Raw genomic sequence first — 19580 nt, 5'->3', positions numbered from 1 at the left:
CCATCTTCAGATGCTTCATCAATGACCTTCCCTCCATCATAAGGTTAGGAGTGCAGATGTTTGCTGATGATTACGCAATGTTCAGCACCATTCGCGACTTCTCAGACGCTGAAGCAGTCCATGTTCAAATGCAGCAAGATCTGGACAATATGCGGGCTTGGGCTGATAAGTGACAAATAACATTCACGCCATACAAACACCAGGCTATGACCATCTCTCATAAGAGACAATCTAATCACTGCCGCTTGATATTCTGTGGTATTACCATCATAAAATCTCCCATTATCAACTTCCTGGGGGTTACCATTGATTAGGAATTCAACTGGAGTCACCACATTAACATTGGCTACAAAAGCAAGTTCAAGGTTAGGAATACTGTGGCAAGTAACTCACCCCTGTCCACCATCTACAAGGCACAAGTCAGAGGTGTGATGGAATGCTCCCCACTTGCTGGATGAGTGCAGCTCCAACAACACTCAAGAAGGCTGACACCATCCAGGACAAAGCACTACATCCACAAGCATCCACTCCCTTCACCACTGATGCTCAGTCACAGCATTGTGTACGATCTATGGCTGCACTGCTGAAATTCACCAAAGATCCTTAGACAGTACTTTCCAAACTCATGACCACTTGCATCTAGAAAGACAAGGGCAGCAGATACATGGAAAAACCATCCGCTGCAAGTTCACCTCCAAGCCTCTCAACATCCTGATTCAGAAACATATCTGTATTCCTTTGCTGTTGCTGGGTCAAAATTGTTGGACGCCGGTCCAACAGCATTGAGGATCTGAAGAACAACCTTCCACCACCACCCTCTGTCTTCTACCTTCGAGCCAGTTCTATATCCAAATGGCTAGATGTCCCTGTATTCCATGAGATCAAACCTTGATGACCAGTCTCCCATGGGGAACCTTGTTGAACGCCTTGCTGAAGTCCATATAGATCACATCTACTGCTCTGCCCTCATCAATCCTCTTTGTTACTTCTTCAAAAAACTCAATCAAGTTTGTGAGACATGATTTCCCACGCACAAAGCCATGTTGACTACCCCTAATCAGTCCTTGCCTTTCCAAATACATGTACTTCCTGACCCTCAGGATGTGGTGGTCTAATCCCAGCGAAAGAGTTTGGTGGAACAAGGAGGAGTGCTACATCACCAGAAATTGAGGTTTTGCAGTGAAGGGAAACAGGGTATAACCTTTGGAGGGGAGGTGAGGATGGGTAGAACAAAAGTCTTCACTCTCCTCCATTCCCACCCATGTGACAGTGTCAGAGAAGTGAAAACAGTCCCATTTCACAAGTGAGACTGAGAGCAAACTGCAGAAGGAGTGTGTGAGCTTACCAGCCAGCTGCCTGTTGAAGTGGGGACTGTGGATTCAGTTGGGGACTGGATTGTTGAGTCACCACAGGACCCACTACCCTGGAGTGGAAGAAAGCCATCCTGAGCCACGAGGGACTGCCTCAGAAAAGCTTGGTATAACTCAAATAATATGAAGTTCTCCTGGTTAATGTTACACTCCCTTCAGTCAACACCACCAAAACATAAGGGGATGGCTGTCAGGAAACCTGTTTGTGGGATATTACTGGAGCAGATTTTGTAATATGGTAGTCAAAGTAAAATACTGCACTCCATCCAGTGATTGAGAGTGTGAAGCGCTTTGAAGCTTTCCATTGTGTTAGTGTACCATCTAAATACATTCTTATTGCGTCACCTTTGGGAGTGTCACTGCTGAAACAAGTGCGTGTGCCTGCACATGCTGACCTTCCAATGTTCCCTCTCACCCAGGATGTGCTAACGATTGGTTCTCTCACTGAAGTATGGGAGATCTGTAAACATGGGCACCACTCCTAATTATGAAGCAGCACACAACAGTCATTCTGGCAAATCTGGTGGTCCAACCCCAGTGAAAGAGTTTGATGGAACAAGGCGAGGTGCTACATCACCAGAAATTGAGGATTTGCAGTGAAGGAAGACAGGATATAACCTGTGGAGGGGAGAATGAAAGTCTTCACTCTCCTCCATTCCCAGTCATGTGATGGTGTCAGGGAAGTGAAAACATTCCCATTTCACAGAACTGCTATGAACTATTTATATGGCATATTCAGCAGCTGGTCAATGTGTTTCCTTGGCAAATACTAACACCTTTAGTTCAATGTAAAGCAAAGCACAGTAGACAAATTGAATGTAACTTTAGCAGAGTGACAATGAGCTGTCAATTCATGAGCCCTATTACCATTGTCATGGTGTGAAAATGGACTTGAGAAAATGAGCTATGGCTCATGGAATAAAAGGGGCAGTTGTAATGAAATGTTTTGAGTTGGAGGAAGGTTTGCTGTGATGTTCTCCAAGGCTCAGTACTGGGACTCTTGCTTTTCCTGATTTCACAGTAATGACCTTAATCTTGATGTGTAGGAATCAATTTCAAAGTTTGAAAATGATATAAAACTTGGAAACATCGTAAATTGTGAGGACGAGAGCACAGAAATCCAAAAAGATATAGAAAAGTTGGTGGAGTGGGCAGATAGGTGACAGGCGAAAGTCAACACAAAGGAGTGTGAGGAGATGCATTTTGATAGAAAGAACATGGACAGCTAGTAATAAAATATGGGGTAAGGGTTAGACCTTAAGAGGTTGCAGGAGCAGAAGGAACAGGGTGTATATGTGCATTGATCACTGAAGGTGGCCAGATATATGGAGATAGCACTTAATGAAGCATACAATATCCTAATCTTTACTAATGGGGGTACAGAGTGCAAGAGCAAGGAGGCTGTGCTGAATTTACTTAAGATACTTATTAGACCTCAGGTAGATGCTATAAAAAGGGATATGAGCACACTGGAGTGAGTGCAAAAAAGGTTGACAAAATCGATTCCAGGGATGAGAAACTTCAGTTATGAGGGTAGATTGGGGAGTTTAAGGAGTTTGGGGAGTTCGGAGAATTTGAGGAGTTTGGGGAGTTTGTGGGAGTTTGGGGAGTTTGGACAGTTTGGGGGGGGGGGGGGGGGGTTGGGGGAATTAGGGTGTTTGGAGAGTTTGGGAAGTTTGGGAGTTTGGGGGGTTTGGGGGGTTTGGGGGTTTGTGGAGTTTGGGGGGTTTGGGAGTTCTGGGGAGTTTGTGGAGTTTGAGAAGTTTGGGGGGGTTTGGGGAGTTTGGGAGTTTGGGGGGTTTGGGACGTTTGGGGGGTTTGGGGGGTTTAGGGGGTTTGGGAAGTTTGGGGGTTTGGGAAGTTTGGGGGGTTTGGGAGGTTTGGGGGGTTTGGGAAATTTGGGGACTTTAGTGGGTTTGGGGGGTATGGGAAGTTGGGGTTTTTGGGGGTTTGGGGGAGTTTGAGGAATATGAGGTGTTTGAGGGGGTTGGGGGTTCTGGGGGCTTGGGGAGTTTGGGGGGGTTTGGGCAGTTTGGGGGTTTGGGGAGTTTGGGGGGTTTGGGGGCCTTGGGGGGGGTTAGGGTGTTTGGGGAGTTTGGGGGGGTTGGGAAGTTTGGGGAGTTTGGGGAGTTTGGGGGGTTTGGGGAGTTTGGGAAGTTTGGGGGGTTTGGGGGGTTTGGGGGTTTGTGGAGTTTGGGGGGTTTGGGAGGTCTGGGGAGTTTGGGGGAGTTTGGGAAGTTTGGGGGGGTTTGGGGAGTTTGGGAAGTTTGGGGGGTTTGGGGGGTTTGGGGGTTTGTGGAGTTTGGGGGGTTTGGGAGGTCTGGGGAGTTTGGGAAGTTTGGGGGGGTTTGGGGAGTTTGGGGGGTTTGGGGAGTTTGGGAGTTTGGGGGGTTTGGGACGTTTGGGGGGTTTAGGGGGTTTGGGAAGTTTGGGGGGTTTGGGAAGTTTGGGGGGTTTGGGAGGTTTGGGGGGTTTGGGGGGTTTGGGAAATTTGGGGACTTTAGTGGGTTTGGGGGGTATGGGAAGTTGGGGTTTTTGGGGGTTTGGGGGTTTTGGGGAGTTTGAGGAATATGAGGTGTTTGAGGGGGTTGGGGGTTCTGGGGGTTTGGGGAGTTTGGGGGGGTTTGGGGAGTTTGGGGAGTTTGGGGGGGTTTGGGCAGTTTGGGGGTTTGGGGAGTTTGGGGGGTTTGGGGGCCTTGGGGGGGGTTAGGGTGTTTGGGGAGTTTGGGGGGGGTTGGGAAGTTTGGGGAGTTTGGGGAGTTTGGGGGGGTTTGGGGAGTTTGGGGGTTGGGGTGTTTGGGGAGTTTGGGGGGTTGTGGAGTTTGGGGGGTTTGGGGAGTTTGCGGTGTTTGGGAGTTTAGGGGGTTTGGGGAGTTTGGCGGGTTTTTGTGGTTTGGGGGAGTTTGGGGGTTTTGTGGGGTTTGTGGAGTTTGGGGGAGTTTGGGGTGTTTGGGGATTTAGGGGAGTTTGGGGAGTTTGGGTATTTTGGGGGGTTTGGGGAGTTTCTGGAGTTTGGAGAGTTTGGAGGTGTTTGGGAAGGTTTGAGGAGTTTGGGGGGATTGGGGTGTTTGGGGGGGTTGGGGGCTTTGGGGAGTTTGAGGACTTTGGGGTTTTTGGGGAGTTTGGAGGGTAGGGGTGTTTGGGGAGTTTGGGAGGTTGTGGAGTTTGGGGGGTTTGGGGTGTTTGGGGGTTTAGGGGAGTTTTGGTAGTTTGTGGGGTTTAGGGTTTTGGGGAGATTGGAGAGTTTGGCGGGTTTGTGGGGTTTGGGGAGTTTGGGGGTTTGGAGGAGTTTGGGGGAGTTTGTGGGGTTTGGGGGAGTTTGTTGAGTTTAGGGGTTTTGGGGAGTTTGGGGGTTTGTGGGGTTTGGGTAGTTTGGGTATTTTGGGGAGTTTGGAGAGTTTGGTGAGTTTGTGGGGTTTGGGGAGTTTGTTGAGTTTAGGGGTTTTGGGGAGTTTGGGGGTTTGTGGGGTTTGGGTAGTTTGGGTATTTTGGGGAGTTTGGAGAGTTTGGTGAGTTTGTGGGGTTTGGGGAGTTTGGAGGGGTTTGGGAGGATTTGGGGGGTTGAGGAGTTTGGGAGAGTTTGTGGAGTTTGGGGGGTTTGGGGAGTTTGGAGGGGTTTGGGAGGGTGTGGGGGGGGTTGAGGAGTTTGGGGGAGTTAGTGGAGTTTGAGGGAGTTTGGGGGGGTTTGGGGTTTCGTGGGGCTTGGGGAGTTTGGGGGTTTTGGGGAGAGTTTAGGTCTGTTTGCCTTGAACAGGAGGTCAAGAAGAAATCTGCTAGAAGTCTTCAAAATGATGAATGGTCTTTGTAGGATAGATTCAGACAAATTGTTCCCATTCGTGAAATGATCGAGCACAAGAGGACATAGGTATAAAGTGACCGAGAAAGTTGACGTGAGAAAATGTTTTTTCACATAACGAGTGGTTTGGGTCTGGAAAGCAGTGCCTGGAAATGCGAAGCAGTGAAGTCAGTTGTGCCATTCAAGAGGGGCACTGGATGATTTTGCAATAGAAACAATGAGCAAGCCTGTGGGCAAAAGTCACAATGCTCATTAGAGACCCAATAACAGATACAATAGGCCAAATGTCCTTGTACTGCACTGCAATAATTCTGACATTTGCTTTTAATTGGTGACCTTACATGTCTATTCATTAACTGTGATGGTAACATGTATTTAGCATTTTCCCCAACTTACTGATAAGGAAATGACAGCTGCAAGTTGCAAGTAATGAACAGGTTATCTTCTACGCTCAAAGGATAGTTCCTTTAAAATTTACATCTCATGATATTTCAGTGGTTATAGATTTAGGCTGTAAGCTGCTTTCTTTGAGTAAGATATCACAATGCTGTTGGTTGCACTGGTGTAGGAGATCATAATTAATAATATTTTAATCTCTTAATTTTTCTGCTTTGATTCTGACACATCCGTGAGCCCCTCAAAGAGCAAAGATCAAAAACAGAAACTTGCATTTCTATAGCATTTTTACTGAATTAACTATCCCAAGTTGCTTCAGAACATTGTTATCAAATAAAATTTGACACTGAGCCACATAAGGAGCTATTAGGACCAGTGACAAAATCTTGGTCAAAGATGGAGGTTTAAAGGGCATTAGAAGTCGCAGCAGTAGTTAGCCATTCGGCCCCTCAAGCCTGCCATGCCTTTGATCTGCCCCAAAGCCTCAATTCCTTTTTCATGCTGAGGCCTTGTTGCCCTCAACTACCCAGTAATTTAAAAATCTTTCTACGTTCTCTTTAAATACTTTCAATCATCTAACCTCCACAACTCTCTGGGGTAGAGAATTCCAGACATTCAGAGAGAAGACATTGCTTCGCATCTTGGTTTTAATGAGCATCCCCTTATTCTGCAATCACGCCCCCGTAATTCGAGACGTCCCCCATGGGGTAAGCATCTTCTCAACATTAACCGGGCCCAGCCACCCAAAGTCTTCTATGGTACGTTAAAAACATCCTCCATTCTACGAAAATAAAGGCCTGACCTGTTCGTCATAAATCAACACCTTCACTCCACGAATCAGTCTGGTATGGAGGAGCAGCTTAAAAGCAGGAGAGTAAGGCAGAAAGGTTTAGGAAGGAAATTCCTCAGCTTAGATACATCTGCTAATGATGGAGTCATCCAAATCAGAATATGACAGCGTCCTGGGATTGAACAATGCAGAGATTTCGGATGATGGAAGGGTGAAAGAGGATTTGCAGAGGCAAGGATATAGGAAGTGCACAGAATTATATACAACTGGAAAAATAAGACATTAAGACGTAACTGGCAAGTAAGACATCAACTTCCTTCAGACACAGTCTGAACTACAACGTCTTTGGTAATCTCCTGGCTTTATTTTAAATTTTTGGTCATTCAGTTTTTCCAACCTAAAATTCGGTACCTCCTCTTTAGTCTTTGTGCAGGAGAAAATAAATGTCTCCTAGTATTGGAAGGTCAATTTAGTGCAATACATTAATAAACATGGCCAGGCCAGGAATTCTATGAATACTGAAAAGTTTGGGGTTTTTTTCATTTCCAGCCATTATGTCTATAAATATTTATGAGGAAGCAACATCTGCAAACAATATCATTTCAAAGCCATTATGCTGCAGATTAAATCACTGTAAAAGAAACATAGAATTAAAAGCAACAGTTCAGTGAGGTTTTCAGATGTTTGAATCAATGGAATTGGAAAGAAAAGAAATGGGTCTGATGTATGTTCTCACTAACTCATAGAGTCATAGAGATGTACAGCACGGAAATAGAGCCTTCAGTCCAACTTGTCCGTACCGACCAAATATCATAAACTAATCTAGCCCCATTTGCCTGCATTTGGCCCATATCCATCTAAACCCTTCCTGTTCATATACCCATCCAGATGTCTTTTAAATGCTGTAATTGTACCAGCCTCCACCATTTCCTATGGTAGCTCATTCCATACACACACCACCCTCTGTGTGAAAACGTTACTCCTTAGGTCCCTTTTAAAATTTTCCCCTCTCACCCTAAACCTATGCCCTCTAGTTTTGGACTCCCCTTTTCCAGGGAAAAGACCTTGTCTATTTACTCTATCGATGCCTCTTATGTTTTTATAAACCTCTATTAGGTCACCTATTGGCCTACGACGCTGCAGGGAAAATAGCCCTAGCCTATTCAGCTTCTCCTTCCAGCTCGAACCCTCCAACCCTGGCAACATCCTTCTAAATGTTCTGTTACAACACTGGCTGCAGTGCTGAAGTCTGTGGTACAAATACACAGATATGCAGTTATACAGGGAATTGGCGAGACCACATCTCCAATATTGTGTGCAGTTTTGATCTCCTTGTCTACGGAAGCATGCAAATGCATCAGAGGCAGTTCAGACAAAGCTTACCAATTGACATCTGGAATGAGTGGTTTGTTTTATGAAGATAGATTAGGCAGACTTAGCTTGTTTTCTCTCGAATGAGGGATGATTTGACCAAATTTTATGAACTTGAATACTTCAGACAAGATGGACACAGAAAGGATGTTTACATCGAGAACAAGAGGACATTGTTTTAAAATTAAGAACCACCTTTTTTATATAGGGATGTAAGGATTTTGTTTCTCTTGGAGAGTTGCATGGCATTGAAAATCTGTCTCAGAAGGTAGTTGAGGAATGACTATTGAATATTTTTATTGCAGAGTTCGATAGATTCTTGTTAAGATAGAAGATTACAGCGCAGTACAGGCCCTTTGGCCCTCGATGTTGCGCCGATCCAAGCCCACCTAACCTATACTAACCCACTATCCTCCATATACCTATCCAATGCCCGCTTAAATGCCCATAAAGAGGGAGAGTCCACCACTGCTACTGGCAGGGCATTCCATGAACTTACGACTCGCTGAGTGAAGAACCTACCCCTAACTTCAGTCCTATATCTACCCCCCCTTAATTTAAAGCTATGCCCCCTTGTAATACCCGACTCCATACGCGGGAAAAGGTTCACACTGTCAACCCTATCTAACCCCCTAATCATCTTGTACACCTCAATCAAGTCACCCCAAACCTTCTTTTCTCTAATGAAAACAGCCCCAAGTGTCTCAGTCTTTCCTCATACGATCTTCCTTCCATACCAGGCAACATCCTGGTAAACCTCCTCTGCACCCGTTCCAGTGCCTCCACATCCTTCCTATAGTATGGCGACCAAAACTGCACACAATATTCCAGATGCGGCCGCACCAGAGTCTTATACAACTGCATCATGACCTCAGGACTCCGGAACTCAATTCCTCTACCAATAAAAGCCAGTACGCCATATGCCTTCCTCACCGCACTATTTACCTGGGTGGCAACTTTCAGAGATCTGTGTACATGGACACCAAGATCCCTCTGCTCATCCACACTACCAAGTATCCGACCATTAGCCCAGTACCCCATCTTTTTGTTATTCTTCCCAAAGTGAATCACCTCACACTTAGCTACATTGAATTCCATTTGCCACCTTTCTGCCCAGCTCTGCAGCTTCTCTATATCCTGCTGTAACCTGCCACATCCTTCCTCACTGTCAACAACTCCTCCGACTTTCGTATCATCCGTATCATCATGGCTCACCCAACCTCCTAACCCCTCTTCCAGGTCATTTATAAAAATGACAAACAGCAATGGTCCCAAAACAGATCCTTGCGGAACACCGCTAGTGACGGCACTCCATGAAGAAACTTTGCCATCAACTACTACCCTCTGTCTTCTTCCATCCAGCCAATTCCTAATCCAAACCTCCAAGTCACCCTCAATGCCATATCTCCGTATTTTCTGCAGTAGCCTACCATGGGGAACCTTATCAAACGCCTTACTAAAATCCATATATACCACATCAACCTCATCAACCTCCTTCGTCACCTTTTCAAAGAATTCAATAAGGTTTGTGAGGCACGACCTGCCCTTCACAAAACCATGCTGACTATCCTTGATCACATTATTCCTATCCAGATGTGCATAAATCCTATCCCTTACAATTCTCTCTAAGACTTTGCCCACAACAGAAGTGAGACTCACCGGCCTATAGTTACTAGGGTTATCCCTACTCCCCTTTTTGAACAAGGGAACCACATTTGCTATCCTCCAGTCTTCTGGCACTACTCCTGTAGACAAAGAGGACATAAAAATCAAGGCCAATGGCTCTGCAATCTCCTCCCTTGCTTCCCAGAGAATCCTAGGATAAATGCCATCAGGCCCAGGGGACTTATCTATTTTCACCTTTTCCAGGATTTCCAACACCTCTTCTCTACATACCTCAAAGCCATCCATTCTACTTATTTGTGACTCAGTATTCACATCGACGACAATGCCCTGTTCCTGAGTAAATACTGAAGAAAAGTATTCATTCAGTGTCTCCCCAATCTCTTCCGTCTCCACACGCAACTTCCCACTACTATCCTTGACTGGACCTATTCCTACCCTAGTCATTCTTTTATTCCTAACATACCTATAGAAAGCCTTAGGGTTTTCCCTAATCCTACCGACTAAGGACCTTTCATGTCCCCTCCTTGCTGCTCTTAGCTCTCTCTTCAGGTCCTTCCTGGCTACCCTATAACTCTCAATCGCCCCAATTGAACCTTCACGTCTCATCTTGAGATAGGCCACCCTCTTCCATTTAACAAGGGATTCCAATTCCTTATTAAACCACGGCTCCCTCGCACGACCCTTTCCTCCCTGCCTGACAGGTACATAATTATCAAGGACACTCAATAGTTGATCCTTGAACAAGCTCCACATATCATTTACACTCTTGCCTTGGAGTCTACTTTTCCAAGCCACACATCCTAAGTCATGCCTCACCGCATCATAATTTCCCTGACCCCAGCTATAACTCTTGCCCTGTAGTACACACTTATCCCTCTCCATCACGAGAGTAAAAATCACCGAATTATGGTCACTATCCCCAAAGTGCTCACCTACCTCTAATTCTAACACCTGGCCTGGTTCGTTACCCAGAACCAAATCCAGTATGGCCTCACCTCTTGTTGGCCTGTCTACATATTGTGTCAGGAAACTCTCCTGCACACATTGAATAAACACTGACCCATCTAACGAACTTGAGCTGTAGCTTTCCCAATCAATATCAGGAAAGTTAAAGTCCCCCATAACAACCACCCTATTACTGTCACTCATCTCCTGAATCACCTTCCCTATCCTTTCTTCAATGATTCTAGGACTATTAGGAGGCCTGTAAAAGACTCCTAACAGGGTGACCTCACCTTTCCTATTCCTAACCTCAGCCCAAACTACCTCAGATGGCAAGTCCTCATCCATCGTCCTTTCCACCACTGTAATACTATCTTTGACAAGCAATGCCACACCTCCCCCTCTTTTACCCCCACCTCTGACCCTACTAAAACATTTAAATCCTGGAACCTGCAACAGCCAATCCTGTCCCTGTTCTAGCCATGTCTCCGTAATAGCCACAACATCGAAGTCCCAGGTACCAACCCACGCTGCAAGTTCACCTACCTTATTTCGTATACTTCTTGCATTGAAGTATACACACTTCAAGCCACAAGTATACACACTTCAAGCCACTTAACTCAGGGATTATAGGTTATTTTGGATCAATGGGAATGTGGGATTTGGAACACAAACAGACAAACTTGATCTGATTGAACAGCAGAAGAGTTTGAAGGGCTGAATGACCTACTTCTGATTATAGGCTCCAACGCACCGAGAAAGAAAACAGACATTTATTAACCAGGAATCAGCAAAAGATATTTATTATGTCATTCAGTCTTTCAAACTTGTGTTTTCACCCATTGATATTTTCACTTACCCGTTCCCTTGACCCCTTTCACTTCACTTGTTCTTTCTTTGTCTGACAACTATTTTGAGGTATCAAAGAAAGATTCTTCAGGCAGACTTTACTGGGCCTTTTGCCTTTATTAGCATCAGCTGTGCCTCAGTTGGTAGCACTCTTGGGTCAGATGGTTGCTAGTTCAAATCTCACTTTAGCACAAAACCCAAGGGCTGACAGTCCAATGTTAACACTGGGAAAGTGATGCACTGTTGGAGATAGTATCTTTCGATAAGATGCCTGCCTACTCAGTTCTCATGGTACTATTCCAAAGAGAAAACAGAAGAATTCCCCAGAGTCCTGGCCACATCTCAAACACAGGTTTTCTTTTCATTATTGCATTGCTGTTTTATGGGAACTTACAGCATGAGAATGGTTGCTATGTTTATATGTAGCAAACACCCACAAACAGCAAGGTGATAATCCCAGAGTGGGATGCTGATTGAGAGTTAAATATTGGGCAGGACACCAGAGAAAATTTTCTCCCCAAACAGTAAAATGGGATCTTTTATGTTCATCCCAGACAGAGCTATGGTTTAAAGTCTTATCTATAAGAGCACCCCAAACAGTGCAACACTCACTCAGTCGTGCAGTGGAGTGCTAGCCTGGACTTCTGTGTTTACATGTTACCAAAATCTGAATGGAACTGGACTAGCCAAATCATTACAGTGGCTAAATGAGACAGGTCAGAGGCTAGGAATTCTACCAATTAACTTACCTCCTGCCTCCCCAAAGCCTGTCCACCATCTACAAGTCACAAGACAGGAGTGTGGATGAGTATTGCTCCAACAACACCCAAGTCGCTTGACAACATCCAGGAGGAAGCAGCCTCCGCTTGATTGACACCACATCTACCAGCATCTACTCCTCCATTGAAGTTCAGTAGCAGTAGTGTGTACCAGTAACAAGATGCACTGAGAAATACACTAAACATTCTTAGACAGCACCTTCCAAATGCACAAACATTTAGAACCACAATAGCAGCAGACACATGGGCACACCACCACCTTCAAGCTCCACTCCAAGTCACTCACCATCCTACTTTGGAAATATATCATCATTCCTTCAGTGTCGTTGGGTCAAAATTGTCAGACTCCTGGCCTAACAGCATCAAGGGTCTACTACAGCACATGGACTGCTGCCGTTGAAAAAGACAGTTGTGGCTTGAGCACTTATCCCTGTGTGTATGGTGATAATGGGTCGCAATGGTTTAGGAGATGTAAAGCACCACCTTCTTAAGCTGAAAATGTGTTGCTGGAAAAACGTAGCAGGTCAGGCAGCATCCAGGGAACAGGAGAATCGACGTTTCGGGCATAAGCCCTTCTTCCTGAAGAAGGGCTTATGCCCGAAACGTCGATTCTCCTGTTCCCTGGATGCTGCCTGACCTGCTGCGCTTTTCCAGCAACACATTTTCAGCTCTGATCTCCAGCATCTGCAGACCTCACTTTCTCCTCAAAGATCACCACCTTCTTAAGGTCAACTAGGAATGAGTAACAAATGTTGCCCACATCTCATGAGTGAATAAAAAAGTCTTAGGGTTAGTCTTGAACATGCAACCTTCTGACTCAGAGGTGAGAAAGTTATTAATGATGCAAAGGTTGATACTGACATCAACCAATTAAAATCAAAACAAGTTGCTTTACATCTCCTAGACCATTATGACCCACTATCACCATACACACATGGATAAGTGCTCAGGCCACAGTTATTTACAATATCGATTAATGACTTGGTTGAGGAAGGTGAGTATATGATAGTCAAATTTGTGGATGACACAAAAGTCAAAGGGAAGCGCAGGGAAGGCAAGTGCTGAGCACGAACAAAGAGTCTGCAAGGGATATAGACAAGAAACAAATGGACAAAAACTTGGCAGATGGAATACAATGTGGGAAAATGAGAGGTGGTGCACTTTAGCAGGAAGAATAGAGGAACTAACATTATTGACGTGGAGACACACAGTAGAAAGTTACAGTACAGAGACATTGGAAGTCCTCATACGTAGGTCGCAAAAAGCTAGCATACAAGCTCTGCAAGTAATAGGGAAGGCAAAGGGATTGTTGATCTTTATTTCAAAAGGAATGGAGTATAAAAGTAGGGAAGTCTTGTTCAAGCGATACAAGGCACTAATTAGACCACGCTGGGAATAGAGTGTATAGTTTTGGCCTCTTATCGAAGAAAAGTTTTATTTTTCTTCTGTGGGACAGGCTACAGAACATTCATGAAGTTGATCCTTGGAGTGGAGGAAAGGTTGAGGAGATTTGTCCTGTACTCGTTGGAATTTAGAAAAATGAGAGGCAATCTTATTGAAACATACACGATTCTTCAGGGACTTGACAGTGTAGATGTGGAATGGGTGTTTCCCTTATAGGAGAGTCTAGAACCAGAAGGCACAATCTCAGACTAAGAGATCACTCACTGAAGCCAGAGATGAGGAGGAATTTCTTCTCTCGGGGCAGGGAATCTGTGGACTTCTTTACTTCAGATGGCTATAGAGGCTGGGTCATTAGCTATGTTCAAGGCTGAGACAGACAGATTTTTAATCAATAAGGGAATCAAGGGTTTGGGGAATAAGGCAGGAAAATGGAGTGGAAGATCATCAGGCTAACCATGATTACATTGAATGGCATAGTAGACTCAAGGCAGGATGGTGAGTGACTTGGAGTGGAGCTTGAAGGTGATGGTGTTCCCATGTATCTGCTGCCATTGTGGTTTGAAATGTTTGGGCATTTGGAAGGTGCTGTTTAAGAATCTTTAGTGAATTTCTTAGAGTAGACTCAATGGGCTGAATGGCCTACTTCAGCTCTTCGAGGAGAAAGTGAGGGCTGCAGATGCTCGAGTATCAGAGCTGAAAATGTGTTGCTGGAAAAGCGCAGCAGGTCAGGCAGCATCCAAGGAACAGGAGAATCGACGTTTCGGGCATACGCCCTTCTTCACCATTCCTGAAGAAGGGCTTATGACCGAAACGTCGATTCTCCTGTTCCTTGGATGCTGCCTGACCTGCTGCGCTTTTCCAGCAACACATTTTCAGCTCTACTTCAGCTCTTACATGGTATGGTCTCCCTTCATAATAACTTGCACTGAAATACTCTCAGAAAAGGTTAAAGAGTGAAACAAGATCAAGTTCCAGCAAAATGTTCAATAGATGTTGACATTGGAAATTGTTTTTGTCAAAAAATAATTTAAAAAAGGGAGTTCTTGCAGTGATCCCTCAATGAAAGTAAACCACTTAGAGAATTTCTTTTAACCAACGTTTGAATATACAACAACAGTTGGTGGTTCCATTCATTCACAACATCCCCATTGCTCTGGGGAGCTGTTCAGTCATGCAGTCTAGTTGCCACAAACATTTTAATTTTGAAAGCAAGGGAGAGGAGTGAGTGCATGCGAATTGGAAAGGGTGAAATAGAGTGATAATATCAGTTGGGAGTGAGAAAATGCCAGTGATTCACATGAGTGAATATCAAACGTATTACAAAAGAATTTATTGCAAAGAATCAGAAAGGTTCCAGTGAGCTGCAAACTAAAGGCCGAATTCTAGCAGGAGCTCTCTCCCTCAAAGACTGGGTAATACTTGAAATGGGCCTCTTAATAGGGTAATAACTCCAAAACGGTTAGTCTGTGTGATGGGGCCTCAGCAGATTCTTTTGCGTCCATGTATTTTGTGAAACGTTTCCCTATTGATAAACATTCGGAACAACTGGCATAGTACCTTGATGCTTTTGAATTTGGATTGTGATGGGCTTTGTTTTGGTGTTTACATGTGGTACTTATCTCTAGACATAGAGGACATGCATACCATTGGGAGTTAGATGTGTAAAAGTACTTTCCATTCCAAACAATGCCAAAGGGCTCCATGTAGAAATAGACACCTAGCACTTTGTCAGGTTCTTTTCCCTCCAAGGTTTCACTTTTGATATCCATTAATGTCACGAAACTGGAAACCTGGAGGTTCTTACGTGGCACCACATAGCTAAATGGACTTTAAACTTACTGGCTGGGATTGAATCTTCCTTATTTTAAGGATGTTGAGTAGGCATCCTAGTGGTGCTGAGGGAAGGGGCTGAGTTTGTACGCTTCACTGTGTTGAGGGTGGATTGGAAAGTCCAGCCTTACAGGGCAGGGAAAAGGCAATATAATATTAACGGGTCAGGCACTGCAGGCTATATAGCCACATCAGAGTGGCAGCTGTGCTGTCCATCTGTCCAGCTGGAGGTAGGGGGCCTGCACTATTCTGGTGAGATGTGGGTTAGAGAAGGTAGAACAGAGAGCATCAATATAAAGAAGAGATGATCACGTTTTATGTCATGAAATATTGAACATGGCTTGCACTTTCACCTGAAGTAGTGTTAGAGTGAGGCCTAGTGACAAATGGAAGTGGAAAAGTAGACAGGGCAGATTTGCAGTTGGAGATGAAGGATGGAGGATCGCTCCTAAAATGTTTAAGGAATAACCAAAGTTCTCATATTTATGGTGCAAAGTGCACCTGAGACTTATTGGTGCTGTGATAAGGTCAGTGCCATATAATCACTGAGTGATAGGTAATGGAGAGAAATGGACCAGTTCTGACGTTCTCAGTTGGAGTCAAAGCTCCACATTCTGATCACTTTGATGCTTCCGATGAGCTCAGTTCATTATTCCACTGTTCGACAGGAGACCTAGATTCAAACCAGATGTTCACCTCAATCCTTTAAGGTGGTGAATGAAGGATGTGGGATTCAAGTCGAGGAATTTGGCTTGGCATATAATCAAAAATGGAACACACACAACATGCAACATGGAAGAAAATAACAAATCAATTTGCATAGTGTAAACTAAAAGTGTTAAAAAATCAGGTTAAGGAATCACAGGCAGGCATTTGTTGCTTATGGTATCTTAACTCTAATTCTCTCAGGAGTGTCAACATTTGGCTAAAATATCATGACGGACAACCTTGTGGAAGATATACAGACGAGGCTCCATTTCCTACTGGTCAATATGTTTGCATAAAATATTGTTGTTATGTAGACAAACGTATCAGTCAGCCTGTGCACAGTAACGTTGCACAAACAGTACAGAGATGTTTATGGTAGTGTTCGTTGGATGGTAACTGTTAGTCAGCATCTTTTACGCTCACCTGACTGAATAGATGGGAACTCAGTTTAACCCCATAACCAATAAAGTCAGCAGTTTCAATGATATTGCACTTGCTCACAGAGAGTTCTGTGCAGATTATGTATCCAGTTTTCCCCAGATACAATGCTCAGTCAGTTGTAGCTCAGTTAGTAGAACTCTTACCTCTGAAACACAAGGTTCAAATCCCATCCTAACCCTTGAGTATAATGATTAAACCTAACACTCTGGTGCAATACAGAGGGGCTAGTGCATTGTCAGGGCTGTTGTCTTCTATATACAACTGTTAAACCAAACCCCCTTCTAGCTTTGCAGATGACTGTGTAAGGACCCCATGGTACTATTTTGATGGAGCGTAGCAGAATTATCCCTGATAAACTGGACAATATTTCTTACTCAAACAATATCACCATAAAAAAAAATACCTGCTCACTACCACATTGTTGTTTGTGGGATTTTACTGTGTGTAAATTGGCTGCGGTGTTTCTTCCACCGCACCAGCAGCTACACTTGAAAATGACTTCACTGTAAAGTGCTTTGAGATGTCCAAAGGTCATGGAAAAGTGCTATATAAATGCAAGGCTTCCTTTTCTTGCTGACACAAAGGTGACAAGGCTGGTACTTGATTAGATTTTAATTGTCACAGCAATGAAGGTCAGTTCTCTTACGCAGCTTCCTGCAGCAGTAGTCTCACATCTGTACCAGCAGTAACCATGACTCAGACAGACACAGCTAGATAACCTGAGTTAATGAGGATGGCTTAGAGCTCTGCTTGGAAGTGCTAGTGAGAAAAGACAACAATTGTTTCAGGCGATACCTCAAGGTGGCCCCCGATAGTTCACCACCTCGTAGGTAGGGCATCCAACTCAGATTTTAGGAAGCCTTTTATTCCTCTACTACTGGCCTCTGAATAGTTTTGTTCAAAGTCCTCCGGTATAAAATTCTGGGAATTACTTCAGGAAGCAATTGCTAGTCACAGCTTAACAATAAGGGAAGAAAACAAAGTCAACTTAAGTCACAAACCGTAGATACTTTTGAATGAATTGAGGGAATATTTTCATTAGGCTATTTTGGACAGATACAAGCATTCTCAAATTCCATCATTCCTGCCTCTATCACCAGTTGAATCAATCGCTCACTCTCTCTCTGTCTCCCTGTTGACGAAGACAGCATCTCCATAGTGAATGAACTGTATGGGAACCTACGGCTAGTCAGGGTTTGACAGACTTCAGTGATGTGTACACCTCGTAAAGTGTTATTTTGTGCACCTTCCAACAATCATACATACGATAGGTTAGGTCAATTGGCCATGCTAAATTGCCCATTGTGTTAGGTGCATTAGTCAGGGGTCAATATAGGGTAGGGGAATAGGTCTGGGTGGGTTATTCTTCAGAGGGTCTGTGTGGAACCAGAGGACACAGCTTAAAAATATGGGGTAGACCATTTAGAACAGAGATGAGGAGAAACTTCTTCACCCAGAGAGTGATGGCTGTGTGGAATGCTCTGCCCCAGAGGGCAGTGGAGGCCCAGTCTCTGGATTAATTTAAGAAAGAGTTGGATAGAGCTCTCAAGGATAGTGGAATCAAGGGTTATGGAGTTAAGGCAGGAACAGGATACTGATTAAGGATGATCAGCCATGATTATATTGAATGGTGGTGCAGGCTCGAAGGGCAGAATGTCCTACTCCTGCACCTATTGTCTATTGGACTTGTTGGGCCGAAGGGCCTGTTTCCACACTGTAGGGAATCTAATCTAATAATCAGTTAACGTTATCGGTTTGCTAATGTATTCCTAGCAGCTGGAAATCTCAGAAAACCCATCTGGTTCCATCTATCCCCAAAGTTACACTACACCACAAGGACACCCTTAATACACCAGACTTTCTTTCAATTTGATGCACATACATTGCTAGATATGGTATTCTGTTAGAGAACTTAAACCCACGCATCTGCGATGCTTGCGATACTGTAACACTTGCAGCGAAAGACGCTATATAAATGTGTTGATAACTGTTAATACTGTCGCGTGTCATTAAAAGTCATGCAGCCAGGTTAAAAGGCTTCGTGAAAGAGTGCCTCGAGAAATGAAATCAAATTTATGTAGCTGCAGTCTGTCTGAAGGGGAACGAGCAAACTTTTAACCCCTCCCCGTTATTTGTTTACAAACATCGACCCAATGGTGTGAATGTTGCCGAATTGTCCAAAGTGCAGAGGTCTCCCAGTGATACAGTGACCTGTGTCTCCTCCAACAAAGGATCACTCATTCCCCAGGGACACTCTAAATCTCAAAACTGAACAAATATCAAATCTGACAGGTTGAGTCGCAACGAGAATACAGCACACGGTTAATGAATGCAAGCCTGTTTCATTGTGCACTTTGGGTGCGCACTTTACAAACACAATGCCACTTTCATAAGTTTCCCCTCAACTGACACCCGCAGCACTCAGATTTGATCACCGGCACTCAAGCAGTCACGGAATCGGGAAGGGATGGATTCTAATGAAAAGCAGACCATACCGTCTGTCCTTTTCCTTTCGGGATCTGTGCAGTAACCCTATCAGGACCACTGCTGCTCGAAGGCCTGCCTTTTTCGAGGGCACCTTCTCACTTCTCTCAGCCATGGTGTGTGAGCGCAGGAACTCTGCAGCTCCCTGCTCCGTCTGTCCCGGCTAGCAGCAGGATCCTGAGTGTGAACCAGCTTCTCCCTCGCCCGGCAGCTGCCCGCTGGCACTGCTCCCCGGACTCCTCTGCACGTCAGGTGTTTTTATATTTCTGTCTCTCTCTCTCTCTCTCCTCCACCTCCAGTGACCTTCAAGTCACCTGGCTGGCTACCTGACAACTGCAGCTGCTCCTCTCGCCCAAGGTTTGAGTCTGTCCGGAGTAGGCAGTGTGAACTTGTTCCTTCCTTATTTCTTCCCCGGTAGATTTTAATGTATCAGCGAGTCGCACACAATCCCCGACCGCTGCTGTCGGCTGCAACATCCCTCAAGCACATTTGCTCAGGGAGGTGAACTTGCTCCTGTACAAACCCTGCACCTCCTCCCTGCCCTCTCGCAGAAGTTGTTCGCTTCTGAGGACAGCAACACTGCGAACTGCTCAGTAGCTCCTGTCTAGTTGCTTGAATTACTAGCCCTCCAGGATTTTCCCCAAATCTTCCCTCCTATGTACTTTCTGCCCGTGTGTGTTGCTATGGCGACATGACAACTGTGGAGACTCCGCCCTCCCCCTCTGTCTGAGTCCCTCTCAGGGTTGCATGCAGCTCGCTCTCTGGCTTATTAGGTTAAAAATCACACACCAGGT

At 44.9% G+C, this 19580-nt stretch overlaps 1 protein-coding gene across 5 annotated transcripts in view; it reads right to left on the bottom strand.

Moving 5' to 3' along the window:
* LOC122563963 (rap1 GTPase-activating protein 2) overlaps positions 1 to 19580 on the bottom strand; it is a 313908-nt gene that overhangs the window by 147030 nt on the left and 147298 nt on the right. For 2 of the 5 annotated variants that reach the window (XM_087977294.1, XM_087977295.1), the window contains exon 1: positions 18798 to 19299. The exons of 1 other annotated variant lie outside the window; for it this stretch is intronic. In XM_087977294.1, the coding sequence (XP_087833420.1) occupies positions 18798 to 18901 (104 nt within the window). In that variant the 5' untranslated portion in view covers positions 18902 to 19299. Of the gene's footprint in view, positions 1 to 18797; positions 19300 to 19580 lie in introns of those variants that run through there. 2 more of the 5 variants (XM_043718317.2, XM_087977293.1) reach the window with 1 other exon arrangement.

The sequence above is a fragment of the Chiloscyllium plagiosum genome, unplaced genomic scaffold (genome assembly GCF_037043375.1).
Source record: "Chiloscyllium plagiosum isolate Xiang-an unplaced genomic scaffold, Cpla_swu_hap1 HiC_scaffold_31, whole genome shotgun sequence".
NCBI classification, from domain to species: Eukaryota; Metazoa; Chordata; class Chondrichthyes; order Orectolobiformes; family Hemiscylliidae; genus Chiloscyllium; species Chiloscyllium plagiosum.
This window is presented reverse-complemented; position numbering and strand designations above follow the sequence as displayed.